Consider the following 16,919-nt stretch of genomic DNA (forward strand, 5'->3'; position numbering starts at 1 on the left):
AAATATAATGGAAATGTTCAGGCTGAATGTTTAGATCCAAACACAAGAGGGCAGCAGATCACCACTCACATCGATCATTACTTAATCAGAATCAGAATCAGAATCAGAAAGAGCTTTATTGCCAGGTATGTTGTTTACACATACTAGGAATTTGTTTTAGTGACAGAAGCTCCACAGTGCAACAGAGTAACAGCGACAAGACAAGACACATAATAAAAAGAATAAAATAATAATATACAAATTTACAAGATAGACAAAGTGCAAAAAAAGCAAAAGACAATATATATTATAGACAATTGTATGTACAATTATGTGTGCAAATTGAGATATAAATAAGTGTTTTAAGTAAATAATGTGTAATAGTGTTGTGTGTTCCGTGTTTGTCAAGTGTTCATGAGATGGATTGCTTGAGGGAAGAAACTGTTCCTGTGTCTGGTCGTTCTGGTGCTCAGGGCTCTGTAGCGTCGACCGGATGGCAACAGTTCAAAGAGGGAGTGTGCTGGATGTGAGGGGTCCAGAGTGATCTTCTTTGCCCTTTTTCTCACTCTGGATAAGTACAGTTCTTGGAGAGTGGGGAGGGTTGTGCCAATGATTCGCTCAGCAGACCGGACTACCCTCTGTAGTCTTCTGAGGTCAGATTTGGTAGCTGAGCTGAACCAGACGGTAATTGAAGTGCAGAGGATGGATTCAATGATGGCAGAGTAGAACTGTTTCAGCAGCTCCTGTGGTAGGTTGAACTTCCTCAGCTGGCGAAGGAAGTACAACCTCTGCTGGGCCTTTTTCACAATGGACTCGATGTGGTTGTCCCACTTCAGGTCCTGGGAGATGGTGGTGCCCAGGAACCTGAATGACTCCACTGCAGTCACAGTGCTGTTCATGATGGTGAGTGGGGGGAGAGCAGGTCGGTTTTTCCTGAAGTCCACGATCATCTCCACTGTCTTGAGCGTGTTGAGCTCCAGGTTGTTAAGACTGCACCAGACAGCCAGCTGTTCAACCTCCAGTCTGTAAGCAGACTCGTCACTGTCCTGGATGAGGCCGATCAGTGTGGTGTCATCCGCAAACTTCAGGAGCTTGACAGAGGGGTCTTTAGAGGTGCAGTCGTTGGTGTAGAGGGAGAAGAGCAGTGGGGAGAGCACACAGCCCTGAGGGGCGCCGGTGCTGATGGTGAGGGTGCTGGATGAGAATTTCCCCAGCCTCACTAGCTGCTGCCTGTCTGTCAGGAAGCTGGTGATCCACTGACAGACAGAGGTGGGCACGGAGAGCTGAGTTAGTTTAGGCTGGAGGAGTGATGGGACAATGGTGTTAAAAGCAGAGCTGAAGTCCACAAACAGGATCCTCACATAAGACCCTGGTCTGTCCAGATGCTGGAGAACATAATGCAGTCCCATATTGACTGCATCATCCACAGACCTGTTTGCTCGGTAAGCAAACTGCAGGGGGTCCAGTAAGGGTCCAGTGATGTCCTTCAGAAAAGCCAGAACCAGTCTTTCAAATGACTTCATGGCCACAGACGTTAGAGCCACAGGTCTGTAGTCATTTAGTCCAGTAATTTTGGGTTTCTTTGGGACAGGGATGATGGTGGAGCGTTTGAAGCATGAGGGACTTCGCACAGCTCCAGTGATCTGTTGAAGATCTGTGTGAAGATGGGGGCCAGCTGGTCAGCGCAGGTTTTCAGACAGGCTGGTGAAACGCTGTCTGGGCCTGGTGCCTTTCTTCTCTTGTTCTTTCTGAAGACCTGGCGCACGTCATCTTCACTGAACTGAATTGCAGGTGTGGGGGAGAGTGGGGTTGATGGAGGTGTGAATGGTGATTTTTCAAACCTGCAATAAAACCCATTCAGATCGTCTGCCAGTCGTTGATTCTCCACAGAGCTGGGGGATGGTGTCTTGTAGTTGGTGATGTCTTTCAGACCTTTCCACACTGAAGCCGTGTCATTAGAAGAGAACTGATTCCGAAGTTTATCAGAATAATTCCTCTTTGCCACTCTGATCTCCTTTTCCAGTGTGTATTTGGCCTGTTTGTACAAGACTCTGTCCCCTTTTCTGCGAGCATCTTCTTTGGCCTGACGGAGCTGGCTGAGTTTTGCAGTGAACCAGGGTTTGTCATTGTTGTAAGATAAATGAGTCTTTGTAGGAATGCACAGATCCTCACAGAAACTGATATATGATGTAACAGTCTCTGTGAGCTCGTCCAGATCGGTGGCAGCAACTTCAAAAACACTCCAATCAGTCCATTCGAAACAGGCTTGTAAAGCCCGCTCTGTTTCGGTGGTCCATCTCTTTACAGTCTTTGCTACAGGTTTAGCTGATTTCAGTTTCTGCCTGTAGGTTGGTATGAGATGAACTAGACAGTGATCAGAGAGCCCCAAAGCTGCCCGTGGGACAGAGTGATATGCATCCTTTATTGCTGTGTAACAATGGTCGAGTATATTACTGTCTCTGGTGGGACAAGTAACATGCTGTCTGTATTTGGGCAGTTCACGTGAGAGAATCGCTTTATTAAAGTCCCCGAGAATGATAAGAACAGAGTCCGGGTGTTGTTGCTCGCTCTCTGTGATCATATCAGCGAGTAACTGTAAAGCCGAGCTCACGTGCGCTTGCGGAGGAATGTAGACGCTCACCAGAATGAACGAGCAAAACTCCCGCGGCGAATAGAACGGTTTGCAGTTAATGAAGAGTGTTTCAAGATCTGGACAGCACATCTTCTTTAACACCGTTACATCTGAACACCACCTTTCGTTGATGTAAAAGCACGTCCCGCCGCCGCGCGATTTCCCCGTTGATTCAGCGTCGCGATCTGATCTAAACAGCTGAAAGCCCGGCAGACATAACACGCTGTCCGGAATGGCGTCGTTCAGCCAGGTTTCCGTGAAGCACAGAGCAGCCGAGTTCGAGAAATCCTTATTTGTCCGGGAGAGCAGAAGGAGTTCGTCCGTTTTGTTGGGCAGAGAGCGGAGATTCGCCAGATGGATGCTAGGCAGCGGCGTTCTTAATCCGCGCTGTCTGAGCTTCACGAGGGCGCCGGCGCGCTTTCCCCGTCTGCGCGTCCTGAAGCATCTAAACAGCGCTGCCGCTCCGCCGACTACAACATTCAACAAAACGTCTGAATAATCGAAATCCGGAAAAAGATTTTGTGGTGTGAACTGCCGAATGTTCAGCAGTTCATCCCTGGTAAAACTGATGGTGTTTGAAAAACAGAAAACAGGAAAAACTAACAAAAACAGAACAAACACTGAAGAGCTAAGCACTGTGGCTGCCATGCGCGGCGCCATCTTGATCTTGAATGTTGTTTAAAAATCAATAATGTTAATAACAGTTCAACAAAAAGTACAAGCAAAAATAAACAAAATACATTAAAAATATATCATCGTTGTCCAATACTCGGTTCAAGCATCATTGGCTCATGTAGATGATTCAGTATATTTTCTAATATATATTAACCAACATCTCAGAAACACGAGCCATGTGCAGTCTAGTGTGTGTTAAACCCAGTGAAATACTTGAGTAATTTCACCTGATTACTTTAATATTATTTTACTGGATTTGTACTTTACTCAAGTGCAATTTAAACTGAATAATTGAATTTTTTCTTAATTACATTTCTGAAGCAATCAAACAAACAAACAAAACCGTAGCCTAAATTTTACTCTTACTTTTCACTTCTGCAAATTATTTTTATTTGAAAAGTACTCGTTTTAATTTTGCAGCGGTGTTTAGAGGGTTTATGATCAGGTCTTTATTATCCAACCAGGTTTTTGGGGATATTTAGCCTAGCTGAGCGATATACAGCAACAATATGCTTCTGGAAGTAAAAAATACAATTCAAACAATTCACAAAGAAAATACATTTAAAAGTAGTATTTATAGAACTTTAAACTTTACAACTCTAAATCTAAAACTGCAAAACAATCCTCATAAAGTATAACATCACTGATATAGTGTTTGTCAGTCTCATAATCTGGTGCTTCATGTTTTGTTTTGATTAATGTGCTCAAATCTAGATCAGTGTGGTTAACTAATAGAGAGCAAGTCTACAACTGCAGAATGGAGTAGACTGTGATCTGTTTACGGTGTTGTGTATGTGTGTATGTCTGGTGTTTCTTGAGAGATTATGTGGACAATACCACTAATTACTACTTGCAAACTGAAAGCATTTTCTGACTGCATAAACCTCCAATCCCACAAACTGTGTCAGCACTAACTGACATTTTCTTTATAAATGAATCTTAACTGAAGCAATCCTCCTACTATCATTCTTGCTATTCTGTGAAAGCACTTGTAAAGGTCTCCAGATAGAAGCACCTTAAACATATCAATCCGCAAGTTTTAATTCAAAGGTATTTTATTGAGGTGAATGTTTGGATGACGATTCATCAGGTGTGCTTGCTGCTCATCAGCTATACTTTTATATACATCTAGGGTTGCAGTAGATGAACAGTGTCAGGTTCATCCTCTCCAGCAGGACCAAGCAGACAGCTGGTATATACATTCTTCTTTCTTTCTTGTTTTTTTTTTATCCTTTTTACTTTATATGAGGGTTTGATGTTCTGTCATGGTTGCGTGTGGTAAAACCTAAATGTAAAGGATCACTATAAAAAGAAATGCACACAGGATCCAGAGCCAAAGCAGAGCCAGGATGAAGACCCATGGCAGAATCGATGTTGGGAGAAGATAACAGAGATAATGACAGGAGAGGTGAAGACCCAGGTGGAGTCCGAGGGACGGAAGGGCCGGGCAACACTGGAGGACTAGGAGGTCTATGTGGAGCTGCAGTGACAAGAAGCTGAGGTGGAGCCAGGTTGCTGGAGAACTGAGAACTAGTGGGAGTGAGGACTGAGGAGGAGCCGGAGGTAAGGAGGAGCCCAATAAGGCACAGTCAGGGGCCCGGAAGCCCAAGGTGGAGCCGGAGTGATGAGGTTGCACGGAGCCAGAAGGACGACGGTCTCAGGTGGAGAAGAGGGAGTGAGGGGGCAAGGTGGAGCTGACTGACCGATGGACCGAGGTGGAGTACAGGGCTTGGAGGATTGAGGTGGAGCACAGACCAAGGTGGAGATGATGATCTGGAATCCAATGAATTCGTCATGATAAAATCAAGTCTACAAAATCTACATACTTTCTAATTGAATATTCCATTTATAGAAATAACATGGTTTGGAAATGCAGTTGTCATTGATTCTCTTACTGTGATCTTCCTGAGAGGAAGAATGGAAGGACATTGGACTGTTTTCTATACCGTTGCATCAGATATAAAACGCTTTATGACATCAGTTCATGAGTGAACTGACATGATCGTCATCTCCTCATCTATGCATTTCCAGCTTCCACAGACTCCAGAGAGACTCTCCACAGCATCTCTCAGCTCTTCGTGTCGAGTTTTTTTCCACTCAACAGAGTCAGAATGGCTCTCTTCAGACCATTTAGACTTGTGTGGTCTCTGCATGTGGGCCAAAGATGTCACCTTCATCCCACAAGCACCTACTGAGAGACAGCAGTCACAGCGTCTGGTCAAACTCGTGCGACCGCCAGTCAGATTTCAGCCTCGGCTCGAACTATGCCAGCGCTGAAAGAAGGTTTTTACTTCACCCACAGGAGAGTTTCTGGAAACACTAGATCACACTGGCTCCCTGTGTGCTGGAGGCTCAACACATTTATGTTAATTTGAGGTTTGCATTTATGTATGCAGACGCTCTATGTATATGTGGTGTATATATGACTGTGAGCGTCACTTATATGCTGCATGCTGACAGGAGAATCATTCAGATGTACAATAGTGTCTCACGTGAAGAACATCTGACTGCGCTACAAAATGCACAGTATGTTATTTTGTCCTCAGATCATGTGTGTTGTTGAGAAGAGTGAGCTGCTGCTTTACAAAGTGATCAGATGCATGATTTTCAGGAAAAAGCTGAAAAGCCCCACAGATACACACTGAAGGAGGAACTAGAGTCACATATACAGACCAGAAGATCAGGAGCAACTCTTCACACACCAGACAGGAATAAAACATCTAGAAACACCCTAAAACACACATGGCACTGCATATTAAGCATATAGAGATCCCTCTAGTCTTTCTTTTAAGAAGCTTTAAAGAAAAAATAACCTATAAAACTTTTTGTGTGATTTTTTTCACCATTTATATTGCAATAAACACTCCATAAAGGCGTGTTGAAGTTTTTGTGGTCGCATGTTATTGGTCTCTTGGCTGTTTCTTTGTCCATTTGATTGTCAGTTTAAGAAGAAGCTGTTAAAATGCTAAAGTTTCATTTGGATGAATGTATCTGTACTTTTTCCACATTTTCTGTGATTGTAAATCTGCTGTTGATGGACTGGCCATCCATCTGTCGGGGTGTTTCCCTGTCAACAGCCTGAGACACTGGGATGGATGAATGGACTTTAAATCTGTCATCTTTCCATAAGTTAAACCCTTCGATGGCACATATTATTCCTTCATGTTTCTCTCACAACACAGGTCTGGATCCTTCACAGTGCTTTTCATTGCTTGAGGTTTCCTGCCAAGCTATCAAGAGTTTCTTTGCATTTCTGAAAGTCAGAGAGTGAAAAATGAATGAAAAAGAACGGCATGTTTTTGTATTTTATTCCGTGGTTGTTGGATCAGATTATTCAGCAAGAGTTAATCAACTACAGTTAGACATATTGATGCATTAGCCAGTAGCTGGACTGATGGAGGAAAAGGAAAACACACAACAACCACAGACATTTGGCCAGTTTCCATCCCAGCGGCTCCTCTTACCCACTTTCCCCTGCGCCGTCTGAATCTCAGCAATATGTTTCTCATTGTGCTTCTGTGCTTGCTCTGTTCTTCTGCTCCCTACATCTATAAAGCCACCAAAATAACCTCTGATTCCTCCAGACAGGAGACGAGAGAAACTGGCATACAGGCAGCTTCATTTCACATATATGTGTATTAAAGCTCATGTCTGGACGTTTCCAGATTCTCTGTGTTTGATGAGAATGAACAGTATGAACGTCAAGATGTGAGTTATGATGTGTTACGAAATCAATGCTTCTCCGGCTAACAAAATGAGTTGCAAGTACATTTTGCAAATGTTCCCATTAATTTATGAAAACCTTATTTCTGAATGTTCTCTAAACTTACACATTTTTTTAAATGTTTAAAAAACGTTTTTTCTTGGTTATGTGAACGTTAAGGGAACATTCCATTTCAACATTCTTCAAACATTATGGGAACGTTATTTTGTTCCAAATGGCAACTACTTTTTTTTCTTGGTGGAAAGCTCATAATAGTCTTCACAGATGTTAGAAATCTCTTTTGTTTTATTTTAATTTAATTACAAAATAGTGATGACATTCTTTCATCTCTCTGTCAAATAATTTGTAAAACAAGTAAACCCCAAACATTACTAATACAAACTGGTTAAAACCTGAAGAAGCATAAGGACAAATGAAAGCATCACTGATTTCATGATGTTTCCCGCTGGACCCTGATGAACTTGAAGGATGATCTGTCTCAGATCAGTAAGAGCGATCCGCTCATGCGTCAGTCAATGGGTCTGATCATCATACGCACAGACTTCATGGAGTAAAAACCACCTCCGTAATCGGCCCAGAAGATGCCATCCTGAAACCTGCTGCGATACACTCCTCCTGAATACCACACGCCGTTCAGATTGGTCTGACCGCAGGCGTTGTACCACCAGCCGCCCTTGTGGAAATGAGCACAGTTCCCTGAAAGACAGTAAAGAAGCATAATCAATGAGGCAAACAGCACTGTCTAAATGACAAATGGACTATTGGTGTGGGCATTTCACTCATAAATGTGCTTTAGTCTCGCTTTAAATCATAAAATGACCTCTCGAGCTTCACAAACATGTACATGTGAACACCCAGGCAAAAATACTGAGGAAGAGCATCATTTTTTGCATTGTTACCTTTAACCCAGTGTGTTCAGATGTACTTTGTGTAACCGTGTGAACAGTGTGAAGGACAGATCTCAATGAGCACCTGAGAAGGCGTCGTTGTCGTGGTCCAGCGTAGTGAACTGTTTGCCGTTGTGGCTGGTTAAAGAGTCTCCAGCGTTGCCCTGGTACGTGCCCAGACGCAGGCGGTACGACTGACTCTCCGGCTCCAGGTGGAAGCTGCTGTACGCCGCGTAAACCTTTTTCCCCATCCAGTCCTCCAGCTCCACCAGCAGCTTGTAATCCTCCTGCTTGCCCAGGTTGTAGATGTTTTCCAGACCCAGCCAATGTTCGCCATCCACACTGCCAAAGCCTTTCTGGAGGAAAAGGAAAGGAGAGCTGAACACGGCCGTTTCATTACCGTCACATTGGGCTTTAAAACACTGCGGCTTCCTTGAACAACCGGGCTGATGATGATGGATGTTATCACCAGACTTACACTGCTGATTCAGCACATGCTGTGGCTTATTATTATTTCATGAAGTGAATAAGCATGCATGAGTTCAGTTACAACTCAAACACACCTGAAGCAGCTCATCAAGCGCTGGAACGTGTGTTATGTTGAGGTTTAAGAGACCTCACTATGTGTATGTGGGGCTCGAGGCGAAAGGACTGCTGGCACACGGGAACGAGCGCAATCAAAACAAACGGACGTGAGCAATCCTGGGAATGAGATCCAGCTGTTTATTTTAATGTTAGCGTATGCCTGACAGCATAACAGGCCCTTTATTATTAATTACCAGTGTTGTTAACTCTGAGGGGTCTCCACCTCTAGTTTTATTCCTGGACAATTAATGGACAAAAGAGTGTGAATTGGTGAATTAGCCATCGCTATACCTTATAGCTGTCCCAGTTTCTGAAGAAGTTGACCGATCCGTCCTTCCTCCTCTGGATAAGCGTCCAGCCGCCTCTGTCCACGTCATGCTCACACCAGGCCTCTACAGGCTTCTCCGTCCCGTCCGGCTTCAGCAGATACGTCCCGCTGGTGCCGTGTCCAGCCTGCATCACCTGTAAACAGTCCCGGAAGGGACCTCGGGAGACAAGAACACACAAATGAGTGCTGTTGAGCAGAAATAATGCCTCAATATAGTTGAAGTATAATGTTTTCGGATGCAGGGTTGATCTTGGGTGCCTGAAATAACTTCCCAGAGGTGTTTCAAATATAGCCACAGAGTGAAAAGACCTTCCTCGATAGGGAAGTGTTTGGTGTGCAAATGAGTGTTTGGGAAGCCATTTTCAATTTGTGCAGACTTTTTAATGCAGTTAATAATGTGTCCTAACCAGACGCTATGCGATAAGATTCCAGCAACAAGCACACCAGACATGACACGACTATGAGACCAATCAAGCCAATCAGAAGAGAGTGTGGGCGGAGTCTCTCTCAAACTGCACTCGCAACCAAATTAATCCAAAATCACAGCCAATCAGAAGAGCATGTGGGCGGAGTCTCTCTCAAACTGTACTTACAACAAACTTAATCCAAAATCACAGCCAATCAGAAGAGAGTGTGGGCGGAGCCTCTCTGCAAGAGCACTGCACTCACAACCAAATCAATCCAAAATCACAGCCAATCAGAAGAGAGAGTGGGTGGAGCCTCTCTCAAACTGCACTCACAACCAAATCAATCCAAAATCACAGCCAATCAGAAGAGAGAGTGGGTGGAGCCTCTCTCAAACTGCACTCACAACCAAATCAATCCAAAATCACAGCCAATCAGAAGAGTGTGGGTGGAGCCTCTCTGCAAGAGCACTGCACTCACAACCAAATCAATCCAAAATCACAGCCAATCAGAAGAGAGAGTGGGCGGAGTCTCTCTCAAACTACACTTACAACAAACTTAATCCAAAATCACAGCCAATCAGAAGAGAGTGTGGGCGGAGCCTCTCTGCAAGAGCACTGCACTCACAACCAAATCAATCCAAAATCACAGCCAATCAGAAGAGAGAGTGGGTGGAGCCTCTCTCAAACTGCACTCACAACCAAATCAATCCAAAATCACAGCCAATCAGAAGAGTGTGGGTGGAGCCTCTCTGCAAGAGCACTGCACTCACAACCAAATCAATCCAAAATCATAGCCAATCAGAAGAGAGAGTGGGCGGAGTCTCTCTCAAACTACACTTACAACAAACTTAATCCAAAATCACAGCCAATCAGAAGAGAGTGTGGGCGGAGTCACTCTCAAACTACACTTACAACAAACTTAATCCAAAATCACAGCCAATCAGAAGAGAGTGTGGGCGGAGCCTCTCTGCAAGAGCACTGCACTCACAACCAAATCAATCCAAAATGTCAAATTCACAAATATTACACAATAACATTATTAAAAATACCTACTGAGTGACTGAAACAATCTTTGTCATATAACATTTACAGTTTGAATGTTCTTGTTTCCTTTCATTTATTTTGAGGATTATTCTCTTTCAGTACGACTATAAATGATATCCAAACTCACATTAGATGCTTTTAACATTAAAACACATTTTTATCATGTTTCGAGGCGTCTGGGTAAGTGTGTCGTGGAAATCTCAGTCTCGCAGGTGTGTTTTCTGTGTAATGAGCTCTTGTTACCCTCCAGACTGACGTTGGCCGGATGAGTTGGCCTGGGACTCCTGTCCTCTGAAATGGGCCAGCCGGGGCTCCTCTGGATCTCATTGGAGAAGCGAGGCACGTACACCGGGATGTTCTCCGGCACCACCTGCACAAGAGGTGGAGGCAGCGGCTCCCGTCTGTGGTTCCCGTACACCTGCAGGCATCGGTCCTCCAGAGCGGCGATCAACAGCGACTGGTTGTTGACCAGCGCGGCCAGCGCGGAGAAGCGCAGCTCCAGCTCACGGTACAGGCCGGACAGCCGCAGCGCCTCAGCCGTGCCGTTCAGGATCCGTCCCTCCAGCTGCGCCAGCTCCAGAGAGTTATCCCGCTTGCGGATGATTTCGTGCAGCAGCTGCATGTACAGCTGGGTGACGCGGGAGTTCATGTTGCGCGACTCTTTACGCAAAAGTTTCATTTCGTTGACCATGTTTCCATCCACGTCCACGATCAACCGGAGCGTGTCCATTTCACGTCTCTGCTTTGTCAGGATCTCGCGGACATCAGCTACGTCCGTCTGCGTCACGCGCTCTTTGTCGGGCAGAGACGGGCCCTGACTGGCACAGATCGGCCCTGTGATCTTCTGCTCCGGGACCAAGAAGGTGTAAGAGCACTTTTTCGGGGCCTCATCGTCTGTGTCATCTACGAATCTCCTCTTTCGGCTCTGGACGGGCCCTCTGGACGCGCTCCTGCTCCGTTCACAGGTGAGGACGCAGAGGAGAGCGCAGAAGATCCAGGCATGAGGACTCATGGCAGCAGATCCGACGATCAACCCTGAGATGAAAACACAGTGTCACATGTACAAAAGGAACTGTTAGCTGTCTTTAAAATCTTAATATCTTCAGTCATTTCTCTTCTCCAGCAGTGTTGGGGTAGTTACTCAAAGAATGTGATTAGTTACTAGTTACTAGTTATTTCTGTAACTTGTAATGAGATTACTTTACTAGTTACTGCATTTGAAAAGTAACTTCACTACTTATTACTTTACTTTCTTTTTCTTAATTTACTGTGTAGATACATGGACAAACATCATAGCCCTATCATCACTTAACCTTTCTGCATAGAGTTTATTGTATAAGTATTGAACCATATGAAAGAACAATATCCCTGTCTGCACAAAGAAATATGCCTCACCGTGAAATCCAGAAACAACAGTATAAAGAAGGCTATGGTGGGGTCATTTTAAAATGGTGTCAACACACAAGTTTCAAAACACAGGCTTTGGGAAACATGAGAACAAAACCAGCTTTTTATTAGATTCATGGCAACAACAAAAAAAAGAAGTGGTCAATGAAAAATATAAAAATAAAGGTCCCTTTATCCTATAAAAAATAAATCTTAATTTAAAATGCACTTAAGCCCATAAAAAGGAAATAGAAAATGAAATTAATTAGTTAAACAGAAAATTCAAGTCATCCCACAAACCCTCACCCCGTTTTCCCCTTAGCTTTTAATCACCATCGCAATATCACAATATTTGTAATCACCAATGAAATCTCACAATAACTGTCTCATAATTTTTTTCCCAAACGCTCGAATCATGACAAAAAACCCCTGTATTTTTTAGGCTGGATCAAGCTAATGCACATGCGCAGACCTAAATGCCCGTCTCTGGAAGCGAGCGTCTGGTACCGGTGCTTCTAACGGCCGCTGCAGTGACGCGATGACTTTACCAGTCGGCGATTGGCTCTTATTTAGAAGGCGGAGCTTATTCCGCCATATTGCGCGTTACACTTTCTCCCATTCATAATAATACGAGTGACACGTCTTGTGTTATTCTATAGTCTTTGATGTGGCTTCCAGAGGCGGTAACATACCAAGTCACAAACTTGTCGCCTGGGCATAGTGTGCATTTCACACGAGCAATAAACTGAAAGTAATGTGAATATCGCCAGTGGCCGAAACCCCCTGTCTCTGTCTCCATCTCCATTTCTCGCTCCCCTTTGCACCAGCAGCTACGTCAAATCGATCTCTATGGCAACGGCACAGATACAGGCACACGCATGCACGCGCCACTTAGACAGACAGAACTTTACACACAGGCAAACACGGCTTGGGTAACGCAGGAAAGCACGTTCCTATAGTCTAGTAAAGTAGTGTAGTTACCAATATTATTAGTGTAATGCGTTACTTTACTTCGTTACCCAAAAAAGTAATATAGTTACTGTAATCCGTTACTTTGTAACTCGTTGCCCCCAACACTGCTCTCCAGTAAATGTACAGTACAGCCCAAAAGTTTGGAACCACTAAGATTTTTAATGTTTTTAAAAGACGTTTATTTAATTAAAAATACAGTAAAAAACAGTAATATTGTGAAATATTATTACAATTTAAAATAACTGTGTACTATTTAAATATATTTGACAAAGTAATTTATTCCTGTGATCAAAGCTGAATTTTCAGCATCATTACTCCAGTCTTCAGTGTCACATGATCCTTCAGAAATCATTCTAATATGCTGATCTGCTGCTCAAGAAACATTTATGATTATTTTCAATGTTGAAAACAGTTGTGTACTTTTTTTTTCAGGATTCCTTGATGAATAGAAAGTTCAAAAGAACAGCATTTATCTGAAATACAAAGCTTCTGTAGCATTATACACTACCGTTCAAAAGTTTGGGGTCTTTTTTTGAAAAGAAATTAAAGAAATGAATACTTTTATTCATCCATGGCAGTAAAGACATTTATAATGTTACAAAAGATTAGATTTCAGATAAACACTGTTCTTTTGAACTTTCTATTCATCAAATAATCCTGAAAAAAAAATATTGTACACAAATATTTTGTACAATTGTACACATTAAATGTTTCTTGAGCAGCAGATCAGCATATTAGAATGATTTCTGAAGGATCATGTGACACTGAAGACTCAAAATTCAGCTTTGCATCACAGGAATAAATTACTTTGTGAAATATATTCAAATAGAAAACAGCTATAATATTTCACAATATTACTGTTTTTTTACTGTATTTTTAATTAAATAAATGTAGCCTTGGTGAGCAGACGAAACTTCTTTTAAAAACATTAAAAATCTTAGTGGTTCCAAACTTTTGGACTGTACTGTATCTTGATTTAAGAATGTTTAGATATTTGTGCTGGAAAACAAGACAGAAACACTGAGGAAGAACCTCATTTAACATCACACAATCAGGTGCGACTCTTGTTCAGACACAGATAAGATTTGACTGCATGATCTTCAGTTCAGTCCAACATCTCCTTTCGTGCCTCACAGAAGAACGAAGCTCTTATGGATGAACGATGAGTGTTTGAGGCGAGGGTTTCTATACCCGTCACACGACAGCTCATGGTCAGGTGAGTTTGCTTTCCATCTTATTAGTGGCCAGTTTTCCCTTCTCTGCTCATGAAAGGTTTGGTTTCTCTTAAGAAACTCAGTGACTCCGTCAGCAGAGGTATCGTGATGGTGTCATTCAGAGTAGTTTGTAAGGTTTCAGTGCTGCTTCATTTATACTTGCTTTCTAAATGTCAGTGATGTTTCAGCATCTTTAAAGGATTAGTTCACTTTCAAATAAACTTTTCCTGATAATTTACTCTCCTCCATGTCATCCAAGATGTTTTTCTTTCTTCAGTTGAAAAGAAATGAAGGAAAACATTCCAGGATTTTTCTCCATATAGTGGACTTCACTGGGGTTCAACGGGTTGAAGGTCCAAATGTCAGTTTCAGTGCAGCTTCAAAGAGCTCTACATGATCCCAGACGAGGAATAAGAGTCTTATCTAGAGAAACCATCAGACATTTTCTAAAATAAATTCTACTTACAGAAAAAAATGAATCTGGCGCTGCGTTCGTTCCGTGAGTAGAATAGGGAAGGTGTAGGACATACAGCGTAAACCTTTTGAAGAATACGGAAAGCGTAAGTACGTGCAAGGGGATATTTTGTGTTTATAAAGCATATACAGTTGTATTTTTTTAGAAAATGTCTGATGGTTTCTCTAGATAAGACTCTTATTCCTCGTCTGGGATCATGTAGAGCTCTTTGAAGCTGCACTGAAACTGACATTTGGACCTTCAACCCGTTGAACCCCAGTGAAGTCCACTATATGGAGAAAAATCCTGGAATGTTTTCCTCAAAAACCTTCATTTTTTCAAATTATCAGGAAATTTTAATTTTAAAGTGAACTAATCCTTTAATGCAGCTTTACTCAGAAATGAGGAATATGACACGAAAGCCAGTGTTTTCTCTGTGTTTGTCAGCATTGCTGGCGGCGCATGATTGTCTGTGCAGGAAAAGAGAGAAAAAGAGTTTGTCGTGAGCAGAACTGCAGCTTTAAATAGAGGCTGGCAGGACCTGTGCGTTCAGTCACAATAATACAAACACTGATTTATTCAGCGGTTTGGTGAGATCGCTCAGGACTGGCTGCTTCAGTATTTTCCATCATGAAAGCGGCTTTGGCAGCGCGTGATCCTTCACAATGTCCAGAAAACAGAACAAGGGAGGAAAGGGATCTGTTGCCATCATGAGTCAATGAAAATAAATTACCTAAGACTTTCTTCAAAAATGTAGTTCTCTGTCCTGTCGCAGGATGGAAAGTCTCAACAGCACAATCATTTGAGATGCTCTGGAACTCACTTTCTGCTGAATTACAGAAGCACTGAGAATAAATCCTCAATGATGAAGCATAAAGGAGGTCTGGGCTTGTGCGGATCCAGAGATCAGGATATTATAAAACTATCTGAATTATTCACAGAATTCACCATCACTGACACTTTGAATTTGAATAAAACCCTGTGAGAATATGGAAAATGAACTATTGTAATGACTTTTTGTCATAATTCTGTATAAATATTTTCAGATTAGTCAGGAGTGAATTACTCTACATTTACAGCCACGAAGTTCATCTGAATGTGAAGATGTAAGATTGTCTGATGCGAGACATGTAAAGCTTGTTCATGCATTAGCAGACTGAAAACCAGGATGGAAAAAGTTACTCACAGTCACAGAATTTGAGAGCTAGATGAAAAATTTTCACGGCTGGAAAAATCCCAATTGGATAAAGTTACATCCGTCTGAAGCCGGTTCAAGACTTGTTTTTAAACTCACACAGGAGCTAATAATTGCTTTCTTTCTGGTTTCTGATGGTCATGTGATGAAGTGAAGTTTGTCATAAAAACTTATATCTAATATACATCTAATATATATATATATATATATATATATATATATATATATAGTTGTTCAGGTATTTGATAGATGAACGCTGACAGCTGCTCTCCAAAGATCCACAACACATAAAGGGAAATCCACATCAAGACTTGAACATTTCTCTAAGTCTAGACAAATCTGGACTCGACTTTATAAGATTTATTATAGAGCATTTGATCATGACCTATGAATCACGACTTCACTGTGTCATGCAGTCCAAAATGAATAAAAGCTTGTAAACTGGTAAATGTTTATGTTAGTTTTTATATTTCAGGAGTTTCAGCAGACCGTCAGAGAGTAAAAGCAGTCACTGACCTCTGTTCGTTCTGATGATCCTCCGTCTGCTGCAGTCTGTGCTTCTGCTGATGAGCGGCTGCTCTCGCTCTCACACTGTGTGTGTGTGTGTGTGTGTGTGTGTGTGTGTGTGTGTGTGTGTGTGTGTGTGTGGTTCACCTCTGTGATCACACCACTGACAAGAATCTGGCCACAAAAGTGAGAAAGAAACTGATGTATTTTTGTCTATGATCGCTTGTTTCTGCCATGGGATAAATAAATAAATAAAAAAGCTAATTGTGACTCTTTTTTCACAGTTGTGTACTGCTTTTGTAATTCTGAGTTTGTACCTAAAATCAGAATTTAAAAAAGATAAAAAGGCTTCTGAGTTTTAAACTGTGAGAAGAGAGTCAGAACTGTGAAATATTGTCACATGATCTTTCTGTTTTACTTCTGTTAGCTCTTTTGATTGTGTGTTCACTAGTTGTCATGGTTTCTAGAATGTTGCCATGTGTTTCCATAGTTACTCATTTGTTAACTGATTAACTCCCCCTGTTCCTTGTTTTCCTCCTCACTCTAAAAACTGCTGGGTTAAATGTGGACAAACCCAGGGATTGGGTTGTTTTCACCCAGCTATTTTTTTCAACCAATTTTGGATTTATTTTTTTAGCCAGCAATATAGTAATATAACAAAAGGCGTGTTTTTGCTCACCCCCAAATAGGGGCAAATTTGTGGTGTATTTTAAGCTGAAACTTGACCAGACCAGAGACTTATATTACATCATGTTTGTCCATATTTTACCCAGCTTGGGTTGTTTTTAACCCAGCATTTTTTAGAGTGTATAAACAGTGTTGTAGTCGAGACCAGCTCATTCGAGTCCGAGTCAAGACCGAGTCCAAAGAGGTCCAAGACAAGTTCAAGTTCACATAAGGTTGGGTCTGAGACAAGACCTAAAGAAATTT

General features: G+C 42.3%; 1 protein-coding gene across 2 annotated transcripts; it reads right to left on the bottom strand.

Annotated features, from left to right (window-relative positions):
• Window positions 1-6,577: 6,577 nt before the first annotated feature.
• Window positions 6,578-16,137, bottom strand: angptl1b (angiopoietin-like 1b). Of its 2 annotated transcripts, XR_007180867.1 has the most exons (6): window positions 15,999-16,137; window positions 10,505-11,296; window positions 8,774-8,967; window positions 7,983-8,253; window positions 7,210-7,706; window positions 6,578-7,088 (listed from the first exon to the last, which is right to left on the bottom strand). XR_007180867.1 is itself a non-coding variant. In XM_048163583.1 (5 exons), the coding sequence occupies exons 2-5, from the start codon at window positions 11,271-11,273 to the stop codon at window positions 7,519-7,521; spliced, it is 1,422 nt and encodes a 473-aa protein (XP_048019540.1). In that variant the 5' UTR covers window positions 11,274-11,296; window positions 15,999-16,137; the 3' UTR covers window positions 6,578-7,518. The 2 variants fall into 2 exon arrangements, 1 of the variants encoding a protein (XP_048019540.1); XM_048163583.1 differs by having other exon boundaries at window positions 6,578-7,706.
• Between the last annotated feature and the right edge of the window lie 782 nt (window positions 16,138-16,919).

This window comes from Megalobrama amblycephala, linkage group LG17, assembly GCF_018812025.1.
Source record: "Megalobrama amblycephala isolate DHTTF-2021 linkage group LG17, ASM1881202v1, whole genome shotgun sequence".
Classification (NCBI taxonomy): Eukaryota; Metazoa; Chordata; class Actinopteri; order Cypriniformes; family Xenocyprididae; genus Megalobrama; species Megalobrama amblycephala.

Bases quoted from the DNA above. Each gene is read 5' to 3' on its own strand.
- angptl1b (XM_048163583.1), bottom strand. From the start codon at position 11,273: ATGAGTCCTCATGCCTGGATCTTCTGCGCTCTCCTCTGCGTCCTCACC. The intron at 8,254-8,773 runs GTATAGCGATGG...CTTTTCCTCCAG, and splicing joins GAAACTGGGACAGCTATAAG to AAAGGCTTTGGCAGTGTGGA. The intron at 7,707-7,982 runs GTGCTCATTGAG...ACTGTCTTTCAG, and splicing joins CGACAACGACGCCTTCTCAG to GGAACTGTGCTCATTTCCAC.